Source organism: Pituophis catenifer, unplaced genomic scaffold (genome assembly GCF_029215685.1).
Source record: "Pituophis catenifer annectens isolate HBS135680 unplaced genomic scaffold, rPitCat1.0.hap2 SCAF_2, whole genome shotgun sequence".
Taxonomy (NCBI): Eukaryota; Metazoa; Chordata; class Lepidosauria; order Squamata; family Colubridae; genus Pituophis; species Pituophis catenifer.
Window position 1 is genome coordinate 197,844,775 of NW_027256882.1, and position 16,441 is coordinate 197,861,215.

The 16,441-nt window shown below is 41.7% G+C and overlaps 1 protein-coding gene across 1 annotated transcript in view; it reads right to left on the reverse strand.

Moving 5' to 3' along the window:
- The window catches only part of SHB (SH2 domain containing adaptor protein B), a 144,481-nt gene extending 129,808 nt beyond the window's left edge, over positions 1 to 14,673 (reverse strand). The window contains 3 exon segments of the mRNA XM_070935421.1: positions 13,848 to 14,385; positions 14,387 to 14,448; positions 14,451 to 14,673. Of these exon segments, the coding sequence (XP_070791522.1) occupies positions 13,848 to 14,385; positions 14,387 to 14,448; positions 14,451 to 14,555 (705 nt within the window). The 5' untranslated portion in view covers positions 14,556 to 14,673.
- Positions 14,674 to 16,441: the final 1,768 nt, after the last annotated feature.

The window sequence follows — 16,441 nt, forward strand, 5'->3', positions numbered from 1 at the left end:
GGGGCGAAAGCCCTACTAAGCAGGTATATACAAAAGTATGAAAGCTATTGCTTAACGCATTGTAAGCCGCCCTGAGTCTCCAGAGAAGGGCGGCATATAAATTGAACCAATAAATAAATAAATAAATAAATAAGGATAAGTGAACAGGGATACTCAATTCCTTCTTGCTAGCCAACATTCTTCGCCCTCTGCTAAATAGGGTTTTCCCCCTCTGAAGAAAACACATATTAGCAATGACTGCTTCCCCAATTTATATCCTTTCTGCCTAGAAATGGGCAAAGCTCGTATTAGTAAGGAAAGTGACACACTCTTATTCATAAATTACTCTTACATGCACAACCTTCCACGTTCATGTTAAGAAAGGACACAGCAAGTGATTATTTCATAATACCTTGCAACATCTTGGCCTGCAGGCACATGACACAATTATACTTCTTGACCCTGTATGCTCCTGTGTGGATGAAAGAATGCCAAGGAAACATCTCTATGCTATTCTGGGATATTAGAAAAACAAGCAATAAATCCACATCAACAAAGACAAGGTTCTCTGTGTGTATTCAACACAACTGAATGTCAAAAGCCTGGCATTTTCTGGAGAAGACCGGTTAACATTAGCCATCCCCAATCAGACCTTCCTCCATCTATGCTAGAACCGCATCCCATAGAATCTCCAGTTTCAACAGCCAAAGACCAAAATTCGGTCAAAACAGGAGAAATATAATCCATGTGGTTCAACCTAAATACTGTTCTGTTCTTATGTTTCTTTAGGAAGTTGCCATATCAGCTTTAAGACAAAAAACTTAATTTATTCTGAGACAGAGAGATAGTTGGATGATAGAAAGATGATAGCTGGCTAGCAAGATAGATAGGCAGATGATAAATAGTAGATAATATCCACTCAGTTACAGATAATACCCTATTAACTATTCAAGGCCAGCTCAACATCTATCCCACATTACCATAAGAGATGATGGTGGTGATTGGGCTACTGAATCAGGCCAGTTGTTGTCAATAGAGGGTCTAGTCCAGGGGTTGGCAACCTTAAACACTCAAAAAGCCACAAAGATCCCAACCGGAAGCCCCCGTTCAATTCTGGAGCCAATTGGAAGTCGTCGTCCGTCCCCCCCTCCCCGTCCTCCCCCAAATCTCCTCTTAGCATGGCGTCCTTTTTCCTCTGCCGACTGAAAGTTGGTTCCCCCACCAAAGAGTCTCCTCTTAGTGTGGAATCCTTTTTCCCCTACCTGTCCTAACCGAAAACCCTATCAATTGTGGAGCTGACCAGCAACAGGGAGCCGCAGCAGAGGGATGAAAGAGCCACATGCGGCTCCAGGGCCATGGGTTGCTGATCCCTGGTGTAGTCACTCAATAGATCAATGTTATTTTTATTGATGTCACAAACTTTAAAGGCAGGGAGAAGAGTAGCTTGGTTCTATAGTCAATAGCTTGTAATAGTCAAATGTGGAGACCCTCTAACAGCAGCTGTTATTTAACAAGCTTCTTTCAAATTTGGATTTGCCAAGTGCTCACCTATTAGTGGACATATTTAGCAAGTAAAAAAAGCATCCCTCTAACCCATGGCACATTTAGACAATACCGAAGTAAGCAGACAAAAAATTTCCTTTAAATAGATGCTTTTTTCAAGAATCAAGATTTTTTAGTTTAAGGTAGGCAAAAACTATGGTAACTAAAATTACAATATGCATATTTTAAAATAAAATACATTTTACTCTGCTTCTAAACTCTGGTCATGAATTCTTATTTCTGTATATTCCATTAAATCAATCATGCCCTGATAGATAGAGTAGCCTTCCACAATTTGATTTTCTTCAAATTACAACTCCCATCAGCTTTGGTCAGCATGATCATCACTGGATGTGACCAGAAGATTTCATATATGATGTTTGGATGGGACAAGGTTGGAAAAGAATTGAAATCAGCTCACCTGCATACACAGTATTCATGAAGGGAGAAAAGCTTTGATCTGCACTTCAGAATAACTCCAGTTTAGCAGTACAAGGAGAACTGAGGCTGAAATCCCAATTTGTTTGCATTGTTTATAAGCTTTAAATTCCGTGTCCTTACATAGATGAGAGAATGCATGTACAACTCTGAGGTTTACTGTAGCTTGTCTTTGCAGGAAGTAAATAGGGATTCCCCAAAGGGAACCAAATTTGAAGGCTGTCTGAAGATCTCTAAGACAAGTTGTCACCAGATAAGACAGCACTGAATCAGATACAAGAACCAGTCTGAAAATTACACTAACCCAAGCTCTGATTTAGCCATAGTTTGTGGAATAAGCAACAATGCCTATTTTCAACTCATTAAGTGAGCAATCATGGTTTACAGGCTATAATGGAGGGGTTTTTATATCATACAAAATCAATTATATTAACCATATTATGGCCTAGAGCAGTGATGACTAACCTTTTTGCCGTCGCATGCCAAAAGTGGGGAGGGGGAGTGCGGAGGGGTCATGCACACGTGTGCCCACCGTCATAATTCAATGCACCCCACCTCCCGCGCTCCCACTGCTTTTGGCATGCAATGGCACGGTGGGCCCAGTAGGCCTGTTTTTTCCCTCTCCCCAGGCTCCAGAGGCTTCCTAGGAGCCTGGGAAGGGCGAAAACGGCCTTCCCCACCCCCCTGGAAGCCCTCCAGAGGCCGGAAATAGCCCGTTTCCCAACTTCCAGTGGGCCCGGAAAGCCCCAAAATCAGCTGGCCGGCACGTGCATGCGCACTGGAGCTGAGCTAGGGCAACGCTTGCATGCCCACAGATATGGCTCGGAGTGCCACCTGTGCCATAGGTTTGCCATCATGGGCCTAGAGTGGTGAATTTCCATATTAACATTATTCAAAAGAACAACTAACGAAGACATTGCTGTTATTTTTACACTTTATATTTAGAGTTGGAAGACCAGTATTAGGATCGTGGAAAGTGTGTGCACATTTGAAATGTCTTTTTGGATGAGCTGACTTACTTAATCAAAAATAAAGGAACATAGTTCATAGGTTTTGGATGTATTCCAAAAAACATACTCTCATCTCATCATATAGTGAATGTTTAGGAAATATGGAGCAATGAAGAAAGTAACAGATTTAAAATTGGAGAAAAGTGGATTGAGCCCTTGCATCAATGATGCTCACAGAGTAACCTTATGGTCAACTATTAACTTTCACTCAAATTTATCCATCATAATTATTGAGAAAGATAGAATAGGTATAATTCCTCGAAGAGACAACAACATTCAAATTATAGCCATTTATTTGGAATTTATGATTTTTTTTACCACACAGAACTCACAGATTATAGCCAAATTTGCATTACAGAAATAATACAGTACATATAAAATATGAAAAGGTTACTTTGCTTCCACAAAGACTCAAGTGAACTACCCGCAAAGCAACATTACACTATTTGCTACTAGGAGCAAAGTGAAATGGCCATATTATTACACTACACTAAATCAGGCTGGTGCTCCTGGAAGATCCAAGAACTGGAAAAAGTTTCTACTGATTACTGGACACTCTTAAAATTGCCACCTCAGGTTTTTAAGGTGAGACAGAGATTCATCAAGACAAAGTTAAGTTGCCTTGCACAGATCAACCATTTATTGCAATACTGTATTGTAGGACCTAAAGTTTAGTAACAAATTAACACTGAAATATGCTATCCACAATGTATTGTGTAAACTATTATATATCTTGCTCTATTGCTTTACTCTGAATCCTAACTGTGACTAAGGAAGTGCCAAGTTTGCACTTGACCTTTGTGTCAAGTATTTCTAGAACATTTTATTACAATCTGCAAATTGGCATTACATCTCAGAACTTTCCCACCTCTTTTTATGCAGTAGAAAATCCATGAGATCTCCTTGCTGTAAGCCAGGAAACAGAAAATATTTGCAGGAATAATTTGTAGTTCTCCTTTGTGAATGCTAATACTCAGGAAGTTAACTCCCACAAAAGTTTGGAGGAATATCTCTCTAAACAGGAAAGTGAGGAAAGTTCCATTGTTAGTTCCATGTCTTTAAAGTTTAGAGAATTCTTGCTGCAGATACAGGCTGTCAGCAGCAAATTCTGATTTATGGTTTTAAAATCCTCCATGTTTGACTTAAAAGCTTGTTTAATTAGCACAATAAAATTTGAGCAAGGAATAGTAAACTATCCAACCAAATCAAGAGGATGCACAAAGGATATTAACAACAACTCCAACAGAAAACATACCTTACCTACAGGCTAGTAATAAGAGATACATTTAATAATAACATATACATTCAAAACTGTTCATCATTCAAGGGCTACCCAAAATTACTTATAAAAGAATTATCAGCAAAACAAACATAGAAATTAACAATACCATTTTTATTAACAGAACCCAAGTGTTAAATGTTGTAGAAAACAGTAGCCCACTTGATTATCTGCTGCAAGATCTCACAGACTGATTACAAAAAACTGCATGACAAAGTAAAAACAATGGTCCCCTGGAAAATCTGCAAGAAATATCATTTGCCTGTAAGCAAAAACTGGTGGACCATAAAATAGAGAAAGTAACAGAAAACAAAGAAGCTAAAATCTTCTGGGACTTTAGAATTCAAACAGGCAGACACCTGCCACATTAACACCCCAGACTTAACAACTGTTGATAAGAAAGACAAAAAGGTCTGGATAGTGGACATGGCAGTACCTAGAGACAGCAGAATAGAAGAGAAAGAACTGGAGAATGTAACAAAATACAAAGACTCGCAAACACAAATTGAAAAACTATGGCAAAGGAAAGCAAAGGTAGTAACAACAGTAATAGGCACAAAATTGGGTGTAATCCTGAAACAACTGGGGCACTGCTTGAATGCCATCGGCATTGACAAAATCACCACCAGTCAATTACAAAAGTCAGCTTTACTTGGAACAACTTACATCCTGCAACCATACCTTTAACACCATCGAACATCAACATCTGCCTATCCTAGGTTGTGGGGAAGGATTGGATAGGTGGATAAAAATGTAAAATCCTGTACTGATAGTGCACACAACAACAACAACAACAACAACAACAACAACAACAACAACAACAACAATAAAGAGACAGACCTTCCTAGCTCCTTACCTTACACCCCTCCCTACCCAACTTGCATGTTAATATCTCAGAATATTTTTTTCAGAGTAATTAGTTTATATCTTCAGGTGCAACAGTTGGTTCAGAATCATGTGACGTTTGTGATATGCTACAATTTTCTATATTTGGGCTAATAATTGGCAGTGATATTGTGACAATCCCAAGTTTGATTTCAAAACAAATTTTAGACATTGAAAGACAATTTCATAGGATAGGAAGATTCATCTCTGCAACTCTGTCAACCGTCTTCATCCTGAAATGATCTAGATTGTCATTATTCATGATCAGTATTAATGCTTTACAGGTGTGCACTATAATCAATGTGCTCTATTTTTAAATAGAAATAAAATCTATTTGGTTTTTTTTTGTTTTTTTAGGAAACCTCTGCAATGTGAATTTTTCTAGCATAACCACTCCCTTCCCTAAAAAGAATTGTTTCCAGTGGTTCAAAGGTGTATGACTAAGACAGCAATAAAATAGTTTAACATTAATTTTCTGTCTTGGTGGCAGGGTGAAATTGCATGTGGACAGGAAATAGTATACTCAGAATTATCAGAGAACTATGTCATCATACAATTCAACTCTGTTATACACCCTTGCATACCAAAATTTACTCCGTGTATTGCGGGTACACTCCTTCTGTACTCAGGTTAGAAAGAAAAGATAAAGTCATGAAAGTTCTTGTTCTTGTTTACTTCACATTTGTTTTAGGGAAGATTACACACAATAGAATTTGTCCTACATTGCCCTTTGTGAGAGAAGGTTTTTCCTCAACCTACTACTCCAACCATCCTCAACAGGGGACCTTGGAGGGTGGTTAGGACAAAAGATCCCAGTACATTTTATTTCATTCTTTCAGAATCCTTACTCTCCTGCACTGATCTTTACTTTTTGTTTTGGAATGATGAAAATCATAGCCCAACACATTTTAATGGGTGTTGGATTGAGTTGTACAGTAGCAGTCTTACTCCAAAGAATCTACTCTGAATTTTTGGACTATAGTTTGGTCATGCTGGGTGGAAACAATGGGAATTATAATCCATTACTAGAGGAGCATACTATGTAACATGAACAGGAACTCATGATCTAGTTTTAAAGAATCTTCTTTCTCTCAATCTGACCCTTCTATTTGTATTTCAGAAGAAATAACAATCAGGGGTCTCCTCTGGGCCATGGAGTGGTATCAGTCTGTGGCCTGTTAGGAACCGGGCTGTACATTTGGAGGTGAGTGGCAGGTGAATGAGTGAAATTGAAACTATTCTCCCCAAAATTTTCTTCCATGAAACAAGCCCCTGGTGCCAAAAGAGTTGGGGACTGCTGATGAACAGCATTATTGTAAAAAAATTTAACATATGTTCATAAATGACAATTATAGGTAGTTTTTGACTTACGACCACAATTGAGCTCAAAATTTATGTTGCTAAGTGAGACAGTTAAGTGACTTTTGTGCCATTTAACAACCTTGGTGGCCACAATTGTTAAGTAAATCGCTGGAACTCTTAAATTACTAACACGGTTGTTAAGAGAATCTGGTTTCCCCATTGACTTTGCTTGTCAGAAGGTTGTAAAAGGTGATCATATGACCCTGGGACACTGCAACTGACATAAATATGAGTCAGTTACCAAGCGACTGACAAGTGAATTTTTATCATGTGACCACGAGGATGCCACAAAGGTCATAAGTGTGAAAAACAGTTGTAAGTCCTTTTTTTTCACTGCTGTTGTAACTTCAAATGGTCACTAAATAAACTGTTGTAAGATGAGCACTACTTGTAGTGATGCTAATAGTGGTAATAATATACTTATTATTACCCACTGCTTTTTATCAATGAAAGAGTTACTTTTATCTACTGAATCAAGATTTGGATTAAATGTGTTAATTTAATTGTTTGCTGACTTCTGAAGACCCAGCTAGAGGATACTCATCATATGGCTCTATTTCAGTTTGGGATTTCAGAAAAATGGTGTAATCAATAAGACTTTAGATGAAGGGCCACATAAGAACTGCATGAGCCTGATTAGTACTTCTGACTTTCTCAGCAGCTTTTAATATCTATAACAGGACACTGGTACCCTCCCAGTTTGCCTGATTTTGGCACTGGAGTACTAGTTCTATTGAGCGAGTCTAGAAGAAGGGCTAGAGGATACTGTTGATCTGAAGTGGCCCAAATCCATCTTAAAGAGTTCTATTTATGACTATTACATTTTTTGTATTTATGTGAATTCACTGAAAGTTATATGGTACCTAGCAGTGAAGTACATCATAAATGCTGTCATCATTTAACTCTACTGCTGCATGCCACTAAATGCCAAGGCACAGGCTACATAAAAGTGAACAAGCTGAAAATTGTCAGGCGCAAACAACTAGACCCACACTTGAAGAGTTCAATTAGTTGTTTTATTGCTCAAGACTATACACAGGAACTTCTCAGACTAATGGTTTGCAGTTGAGTGAGAGTAGATAAGTTTCAATAGCATTGGGGGAGTAGGGGTTGGACTTTGCCCCCTTGTGTCCACATAGAGATTCTAGACTAAGCCCCCATTTGACTCCTCCCCCTGGCTCTGCCAATCTCTCTCCTACAAAAATATATTCCTACGATATGTCCACATAGTAGCAGCACGACCTCAACCCCTGCCGTCGGCCATCTATTTCAATTTTGTGAAATAGTAGACTTGGAGATTGGAATTAACCTGTTCTAGGAAGGATTGTTCCCTCTCTGCAGAAAATATGAACGTGCCATCTGCAACTACTTCTGCATTAAATTTCCAATGGTAGCAAGAAGCACGTGTTTAGGTATCCCAGTTCAGCGTTACTGAACTGATGTAATCTGGAAACAGTTTTCCAAACCTGGGCTATACCACAACTAACCTACTGCAGTGTGTTCTGTGTGAAGGCTACATATTCAGAAGCTTTGATAGAATATGGAACTAAGCTGATAAGTGGTGCATGACATCATAATACAGGTAGTCCTTGACTTACAACAGTTCATTTACTGACCATTTGAAGTTACAATGGCACTGACAAAAGTGGTTTATGACTTTTTCACACATATAATCTTTGTGGCATCCCCATGGCCACATGATAAAAATTCAGGTGCTTGGCAACTGATTCATGACATTTGCAGTATTCCAGGTTCATGTGATCACCTTTGCGACTTTCTGACAAGCAAAGTCAATGGGCAAGCCAGATTCACTTAACCACTGTGTTACTAGCTTAACAACTGCAGTGATTCACTTAACAACTGTGGCAAGGAAGGTCATAAAATGGAGCAAAACTCACTTAACACATGCCTCACTTAGCAACAGAAATACTGTATATATATAACTATCCCCTAAAAAGAATCCTTTTTTTCTGCCAACTGTCCCACATCCGATTACCATTTCCAGTGTTTAAAACACAAAAAATGCAGGGTGAAGAGTTTCCGAAAACTGCAGTCCTGATACATATGATTAGATAATCTGCTATGGAATTTACAGGATATCTGAGGCAGGCCAATGGAAACCTCCATGAAAGTAAAAAAGAGCAGTGTGGAAGACAATGGAGTTAAGTATTGCAACATTTAAATTTCTTTTTTACAATCTCTTATCGAATAACTCACAGCAGTCTTCTACAGAACACTAGTGTTTCTAGGCTTCAAAACCACAGTTTTCAATTGATGATTCCTATTAAGGAAAACTGCTTCTCGCTCTACTTAATTTTTTTCTTAATATGCCAAGAACATTGAACTCACAGCTTAGGCAAGGTCTCCAAACCCTACAGGGTACAAGTTTGACACAAAAGTTACAGACCTAGAAGTGATTTCAACATTTGGTAATTATGTAAAAGTACTTCTGAGCAAAGCAGGCTTTTTTTCTATTTATGCCTCTAGCATTTGCTTGCTCTGATACTGCCTTTTTGCACTGAAAAGCTCAGAAGCGTAAATATGTTGCAACTGGTTAATAGCCCTTTAAACTTTGATCTCTGTCTTACCTCTGTGAATTTTTCCCCCTTCTCCTATTTCCATGGTATTTCTATGTCTTATCACCATCTGTTTCTCTGCACTTTATTTATCTCATATTCTGGATATAATTAAGGAACTATGTACACAGTCCACATATTTACATCTACCTGAATCTTTCTGAAAAACCTAGAAGACCTTTGTTCTTTAAAAAAAAATGTGATGGAAAATAGCAGCTGCCTCTTCCAAATGACTCCAATTCATCTCTTAAAAAACAATCCCACATGGCTGAGCAGAAGACCAACTTCCAACTGCCTATTAGGAACCAGGGAAATCAAAACCAGGATTAGCTTGGACCATCATCACGTCATTCTAAGTAAGACAGAGTCACAAATGCATCTTAGCATCACCTTCTTTCAGATCAAAAGTGGAATCATGAAGTTATCTGTCTCAGATAACTGTCTCCATTGCCTTTGAGAACCACAATTCAGAGATCTACACAATTATCATTCCTTATACTAGCCCCCATTGGGATTATATGAGAAATTTCCCCCCCACACCCAAAGAATGGGGCTTTTGATAAGTATTTGATGATAGTCTCCGGTTTTTTTCAAGTGGTACTACACAGAATTCCACGGAAGCATATCAGCAATTAGTTCATAATGGTTTCCCAAAAGAAAAATAAGCATAAAGACAATATGTTCACCTACTCTAATATATCCTTCAAAATGGGCAGTTATGGAACCCCAATGGTTAAATGTGAGTGACAAGTAAGAAACAAAAAAGATAATACCAATACATGAACAGGGGGAAGAGTTAGAGTTCTGGCAATATTTCATCCTGCTGGTTTCATTCATTTAGATATGTAGTTTCAAGCAAGACCACAACAAAAATATTTCATCCATCCAGATCCAAACAATTTTTGCTCCATTAAATAAGTGGGGGGGAGGATTATTTTTACACATGCTCTCTATATTTAGATAGGTTCAGTGGTGGGTTCTACTGGTTCACCCCGGTTCAGGCGAATTGGTAGCAGCGACGGCAGGAAGCTCCGCCCACCCATCTGGACGTCATCAAATTAGATCTGCGCATGCGCAGAAGTGACGTACGTGCAAGCAAACCAGTAGCAAAGGTAAGTGAAACCCACCCCTGGATAGGTTGGATTAACAAAGCAAAGGAGCAATCTGCACTAAGATACTGGACTGTCAAGACAGCTGGTGTGATGTAGAAGTTAAAAGTGTTAGGAGATCCAGGTTCAGGATCATTTTCAGTCATTAAACCTCACTGGGTGACCTTGAATTACTTCTTCTCTAAAGTATTCCAGCCCAAATTACCTCACAGATTAGCCTTTTGTGAAAAATAATTGGGAGATGGGAGTACTACAGTATGTACTTAAGATACTGAAAGAACAGCTGAAGATAAATCTACTAAGTAAATAAAAACTAAATATCTTAAAAACTGTAGCTGTACCATAAAATCTAATATGTAAACTATAATATGTAACACAGTTATGGCTTTCTGACAAAGTCATGGGTAACTGGTTAGGAATTTTGTTGTAATTTTCTGAAAATGGAAAAAATGTGAAATGGTGATTGATGATTTCTGGACTTGACAATTGAAAAAAGACTGAATGAGGAGCTGAAAGTATTATTGTAATGTTAAGGAGGGACAAAGATAATGAGCTTATCATCATCATCATCATCATCATCATCATCATCATCATCATCATCATCATTTTAGCTATTGTCTATCCACTGCAAGATGAAGGCCTCTTTCGCATGTTTCCAACCAATACGGTCCCATGCTTTCTTTTGCCAATTGGGCCCGCAGGTGCCTTCTTTAACTATCTCCTCTTTCTTTAATTGTATTCTTTCCTCTTTTTTCTTTCTTTTCTTTATATACTTCTCTTTTGTCTTTTTAGCTATGTAAAAAACTTTTAATAAACTTTAAAAAAAGGATTGTAATTTTCTGTAGCCTTAAATTAAAATTAAATTAAAAATAAAATTATATTTGTCCTTGCTACAATACTACTTAAGAAAAATCACAAGAGAGCCCAATATAAGGTCTTCTCTTGCTCAACAGGTTGACCAGCAGCTAGAAAGAATGGAGCACAACTCAAAGAACCTTTTCCACAATCCTCAGGGCAGCTCTGCAGTAATCCACAGCAGACATGCAGCAGCAATGCCTCTCCATTCAGGCCTATGTGGAAAGTGTTCCCCTGAAGGCAGTATGTCTCTTTTTGAAGAAATAAATGTTGTAAAAGAATGGATACACAGAGGTCTTGATTCAAAAACTGTTCTTTGAATTTTGGTCATGCAGTGATGAAATCTGCCTTAACTGCAGGTTTATCTGCAAGATTATCTTCTCCTCTCCTCTCCTCTCCTCTCCTCTCCTCTCCTCTCCTCTCCTCTCCTCTCCTCTCCTCTCCTCTCCTCTCCTCTCCCCTCCCCTCCCCTCCCCTCCCCTCCCTACTTACCTACCTATCCATACACACACACACACAGGGCCACGAAGCTCCCTCTTAGAACACAAATATTTCTCAAAAATGTTGGTTCTGACGAATGACAAAAACATGGGAACAGATGAACATTCCACATGAACAAATTGCTAATATTAAAATGTTTTTGATATTGTAACATACTACATATAAGAGTTAAAGTTAAAACCTAAATGGATTAAAACATATTTTTTACCTTTCCCAAAAATTGCTGACACAAGTATTTTATATAAAAATTAAAAACCATGCAACAGCAATTTGACTCTGCAAATGCTTGAATGCTTGCTCCTTAAAAAAAAAAACCCTTAACATAGCATCTCTATAGTGACTCAAGCAATTAGAATTATTTCCATATGACTCAGGTTATTGCAGTATAAACAAACCTTGTTTCCCTAGCGCTTTATCTGAGGGATTAAAGTTTCTTTTCTCTTTTAAGAGATCTGAAAATACAACCACTATCTGTTGCGTACTCTTACCACAATTGCAACAAGTCATGTGGACTCTCAGTTAGGCAGATATAAAGCAACTGAGTCACCAAGCAATTTGTTCTTATTGTTAAAACCTAAAAATGTAAATGGTGCCCACTTGTAATATTTCAGACAGGGAGTCCAGCACTTCACAGGATATGAGAATGGATAGAAAGTTCCAAAACCAAGCATAACCAATCGTAACTGGCTTGCCTAAAGACAGCACATCGAGTGCGTCCATCAAAAGAAGAGAAGGAGCTGTAAAGTCTAAAATGTTTGAAGCTTTGTTCAAGAGTTCATCTACAGTATCTGCCTCTCAGAAGATGTCTCTCAGAACCACTGTTATTAACTGTTTCCCCAGCAAAAAGAAAAACAAAATACTTCAAAGTATTCCCTCCTGCGAGGAACAAATGAAGAGAGCATCCATATCAGAAAGAAGACTTTTAAAATAGATCCATACTGACATTTCACAATGTATTAGTTCAGACAACTACATGCATACTAAAGGAGAAAATTTGAGGCCACAAATTTTGACTTAACCAATGTGTCTCCAGTAAGAAATTGGTTCATATTCAGGCTCTGCAGCAGTAGCACAAACCACTGTCTAACCACACACAAGCTAACGAAATTCACTCATACATACACATTTATTTCTAGACAGAAGTAGATCCAGCATAGCAGATTTGCTTAGGAAGACCAAGGTTCACCTCCTGATTCAGCCATGAAGCTCACAGGATGCCCTTGAAAAAGTCACTGTCTCTTGACATAACTTATACAACAATGGGGATGTGAATACTATGGGGTAAGCCCATACTTAGTACCATGCACTCCACTCCTTGAATGCAATAAGGGCAAAGTCCAAATGTACACATATGCACAAATACTTTTCAGGAGTCCACACCTCCACAAAGAAAGGGACTGTTCCTGGCTCACGTATGCAGTTTTGCATACAATTGATTCAAGCAATTACAAATATTGAAATAGCTGACCCTAACTAGTTCACCCTCACTCCCATCCTCAGCCTATTCTCCATCAGTCTTTTTCATCCACTCTGCTGAAACTTATCACTATTCTTTCCTAGCACACTGCCTACCAAACCAAATATGCTTACTCTAGGGTTTAGGTTAAACCCTAAAGTCCATAGATTTGAGTCATATTGACTCCTGATGATTGCCTGAACAAGTCCCTGCATTTTTCTTTGCAAGAATTTTACAAGTATTTTGCCATTGCCTGCTTTTGGGGGCTGAGTGTGTATGACTGGCCCAAGGGCACCCAGCTAGCTGCCTGCCTACTTAAGGCAGGACTAGAACTCAGATTTCTTAGGGTTTAGCCGGATACCTTAACTATTACACCTAACTGGCTATCACATAAATATGAGGGGGAGGGAGAGGGACTCTCAAATAAGCCTGAACTGATTTCATGTCACAGAAAGCACTTTCACACCACGTTTAAAATAATGCTCCCTGAAGAGCAGTTTGCTCATCCAAACAACAAAAGGCTGCATTATAAACACTCCAACGGAGAGATGTGACAGCCTGAACGTGAAAATCAGGCAAGTGTGAATCAGCCAGTTAATGTAAGCAAAATAACCACGAAGTTTCCCCTAGCCTTCTCAAATCTAATTAAAGTTCATGCATCCGAGCGTTAATCAACAATTGCACAGCAATCTAGTGCGTGGGTAGAAATCCTACACATGCCTCTGAGAACCAGGGTTGCAAAATCAGCAATTCACCCCAGCACGTGAAAACCAGACCCCCCAAAAAGGCCGCCCCTTCCCCGTTTTCAAAGACAGGAGTAGGTGTAGAGAGAGGGGGAGGGTGTTTGTCACTTACTTTCTCCTTCTTGGTTAAAGAGACGCTGCCACCGCCGCCCTCCCCTTGTTCGCCACACTTGTTGAGCTTCTTCTGTCCGGCTCCGCCAATTCCCGGCGGGCTCCAGGTGATGGGGACGCCGCTGCCGCCCTTACCACCTTCGTTGCTTTCTATTTTGATTAGCCGGTGCTTGGGGGAAATGTACTTGACCGACGCGGAGTCGGGCGGGGTGGCAGCGCGGCGTTCGCTGTGGCTGCGGAAGAGCTGAGGCGAAGCCGAGGCCGTCGAGGGGGTGGGGGCGGAGGCGACGGCGGCGCTGCTCCCGCCGCTGCTTACTCCTCCGCCGCCACCGCAGCAGGACGAGGACGAGAAGGGCTTGGGACCGGCCGACTCCACCAGCAGCTCCTCCGGCGCGCAATACTCGGCTCGGCAGAGCGCTCTCAGTTTGCGCAGCGACGAGCCCGGCCCGCTGTAAGGGTCCTCGAAGTCGCGCTCCTTCTGAGCGCGGTAGGCGCGGAGCAGGTCGCTGGTGTCGTGGCGCGGGAAGCACGGCGACGTGTGGTGGTGATGGTGATGATGGTGATGGTTGTGGTTGTGGTTGTGATGCCCTCCGCCTCCCGCTCCCGCCGTGCCGTTCCGCTTGTCCCGATAGTCCGGACGGGGCGGTTGCGGAGGGCTCTTGGTCTTGTTATTGCCCAGGCTAAAGTATTTGTTCAGCCATTTGGCCATGACGGCACCGAGGCGGCCGCCCGCCTGCCTCCCTAAGGCACGCCGCCCGCGCCCATGGAGACCCGAGGAACCGTGCGCCGCCGCTCAGGGCTGCACGCCTTGGCGTCCCTCCGGCTCGGGCGGCTGTTCCTGCAGCTCCCGTCCCTCCATGGGACCCGCTTCTTCAGTCAAGCCGTCCGCTCCCGGCCCCGCCAGAAACTTTCCCCCCGGGGAGATGCCTTCGCTCGCACCCTCTAAAGCGAGGACTGGGGAAGCCCCCCACCCCCGACCTCGCTCGGGGCTGGGCTGGGCTAGCCTCGTCTCTCGCCTCAAAGGCGCCGCTTTCCTGCCTTCCCTGAACTTTGCCGAGTTGCCCGCAGGACCTGACGCACGCAGGCTGGGGCTGCAGCGGCTCCTCCTCCGCCGCGCTTCGGCTCCTCCCCGGCGCCCTTCCTTCGCCGCCCTGCCCGGACGGCCGTATCCAAGCTCCTGAAAGAGACTCCCTTCCGCGCTCGCGGCTGGCTGCCTCGCGCGTCCTCCCGCGCTGGTCTCAGCTCCTGCCTGCCTGCCCGCCCGCTCAAGGCAGCTGCTGGGCCTACGCTGAGCACGCACCGGCGGGGTGGGGCCTGCGCACCGAGAAGCCCCCGCCCTCTTCTCAAGCGGTGAGAGTGAGGAGGAGGAGGAGGGCGGGTGTTTTTTCCTCCTGGCGGGCGATCGTTGCCGTTGAAAGCGAGGAATTTCCAAATAGGACGCGGCTCTCCGGTTGCGCGCTTGTCTCCTGGACGATCGCCCCCTAGCAAGGGTCGTGGAGGAGATGCTCCCCGCCCGAGGGCCGAGCTGTGGTGCCGAAGTTGGTTTGCTTACACCTTGCGCGGTGATCTTTTTCAATCTTCGGTTGTCCTTGTGCGTACGCGAAGGGCGGTCCTGCAGTTGGAGAAGCACCTGTAACAGCATCAGATTTTTTTTTATTTTTAAACCAAGAGATGAGGAACCTGCTGGAATGTGGATGCACAAAGCCCAATCGCATACTAGAATGTTTGCTCCTTGTAGTTTTCGGTCACTAGCGAACAAGGCATCTGCCTAAAACCACACTTTAAGTCTTCATTCAACCCAGAACATTTTCCAGAACTGAACCTGTGTGGGAATACTTTGCTCATGTTCAACCTTTCCTGGATTAGGATCCTAGTAACAGGTGCTGTTTCATTCCTTTGCATTCATTCCTGTCCTTTTCCATCACTGAGAGCAACTGCCGCATGACTGATTTCTGTGCTTTGCAAACAGAAATTAGCACACCTTGAAATTAGCAAGATGAGCACAAAGCCTGCTGTGAAATATGATTTGCAGAACTGGGCTGCTATCTGCCATATCTTTATTATATTTGTACTCTTTATTAAGCCAGATGTACAGAAATACACTTTTGGGATCTTCAAATCGCTTAATTAAAGGTTGGAGGAGGAATGAAGAGGATCTAAAAAGACAAATAGCTAGTAAAGGCATTAAAGTCCACATGGCCAAAATGTCATTTTTAGGTCCATTACTGCTTTAGGCCAGTCAACTTCTCATTGATCTACCTCCAATCTGTAAAATGGGAATGCAGGTTAGTTATAGAAAATACTGTGGTGACAAGTGGACTTCACAGTGAAGTCTTACCTACCTCCACTGAGCCGTGGTGGCACAGTGGTTAGAATGCAGTACTGCAGGCTAATTCTGCTGACTGCCATGGGTTGGATCCTCACTGGCTCAAGGTTGACTCAGCCTTCCATCCTTTCAAGGTTGGTAAAATGAGGACCCAGATTGTTGGGGGCAAAATGCTGACACTGTAAACTGTTTATAGAGGGTTGTAAAGCACTGTGAAGCGACATATAGGTCTAAGTGCTATTGCTATTTTCTGTGCAAATAAAGGCTGC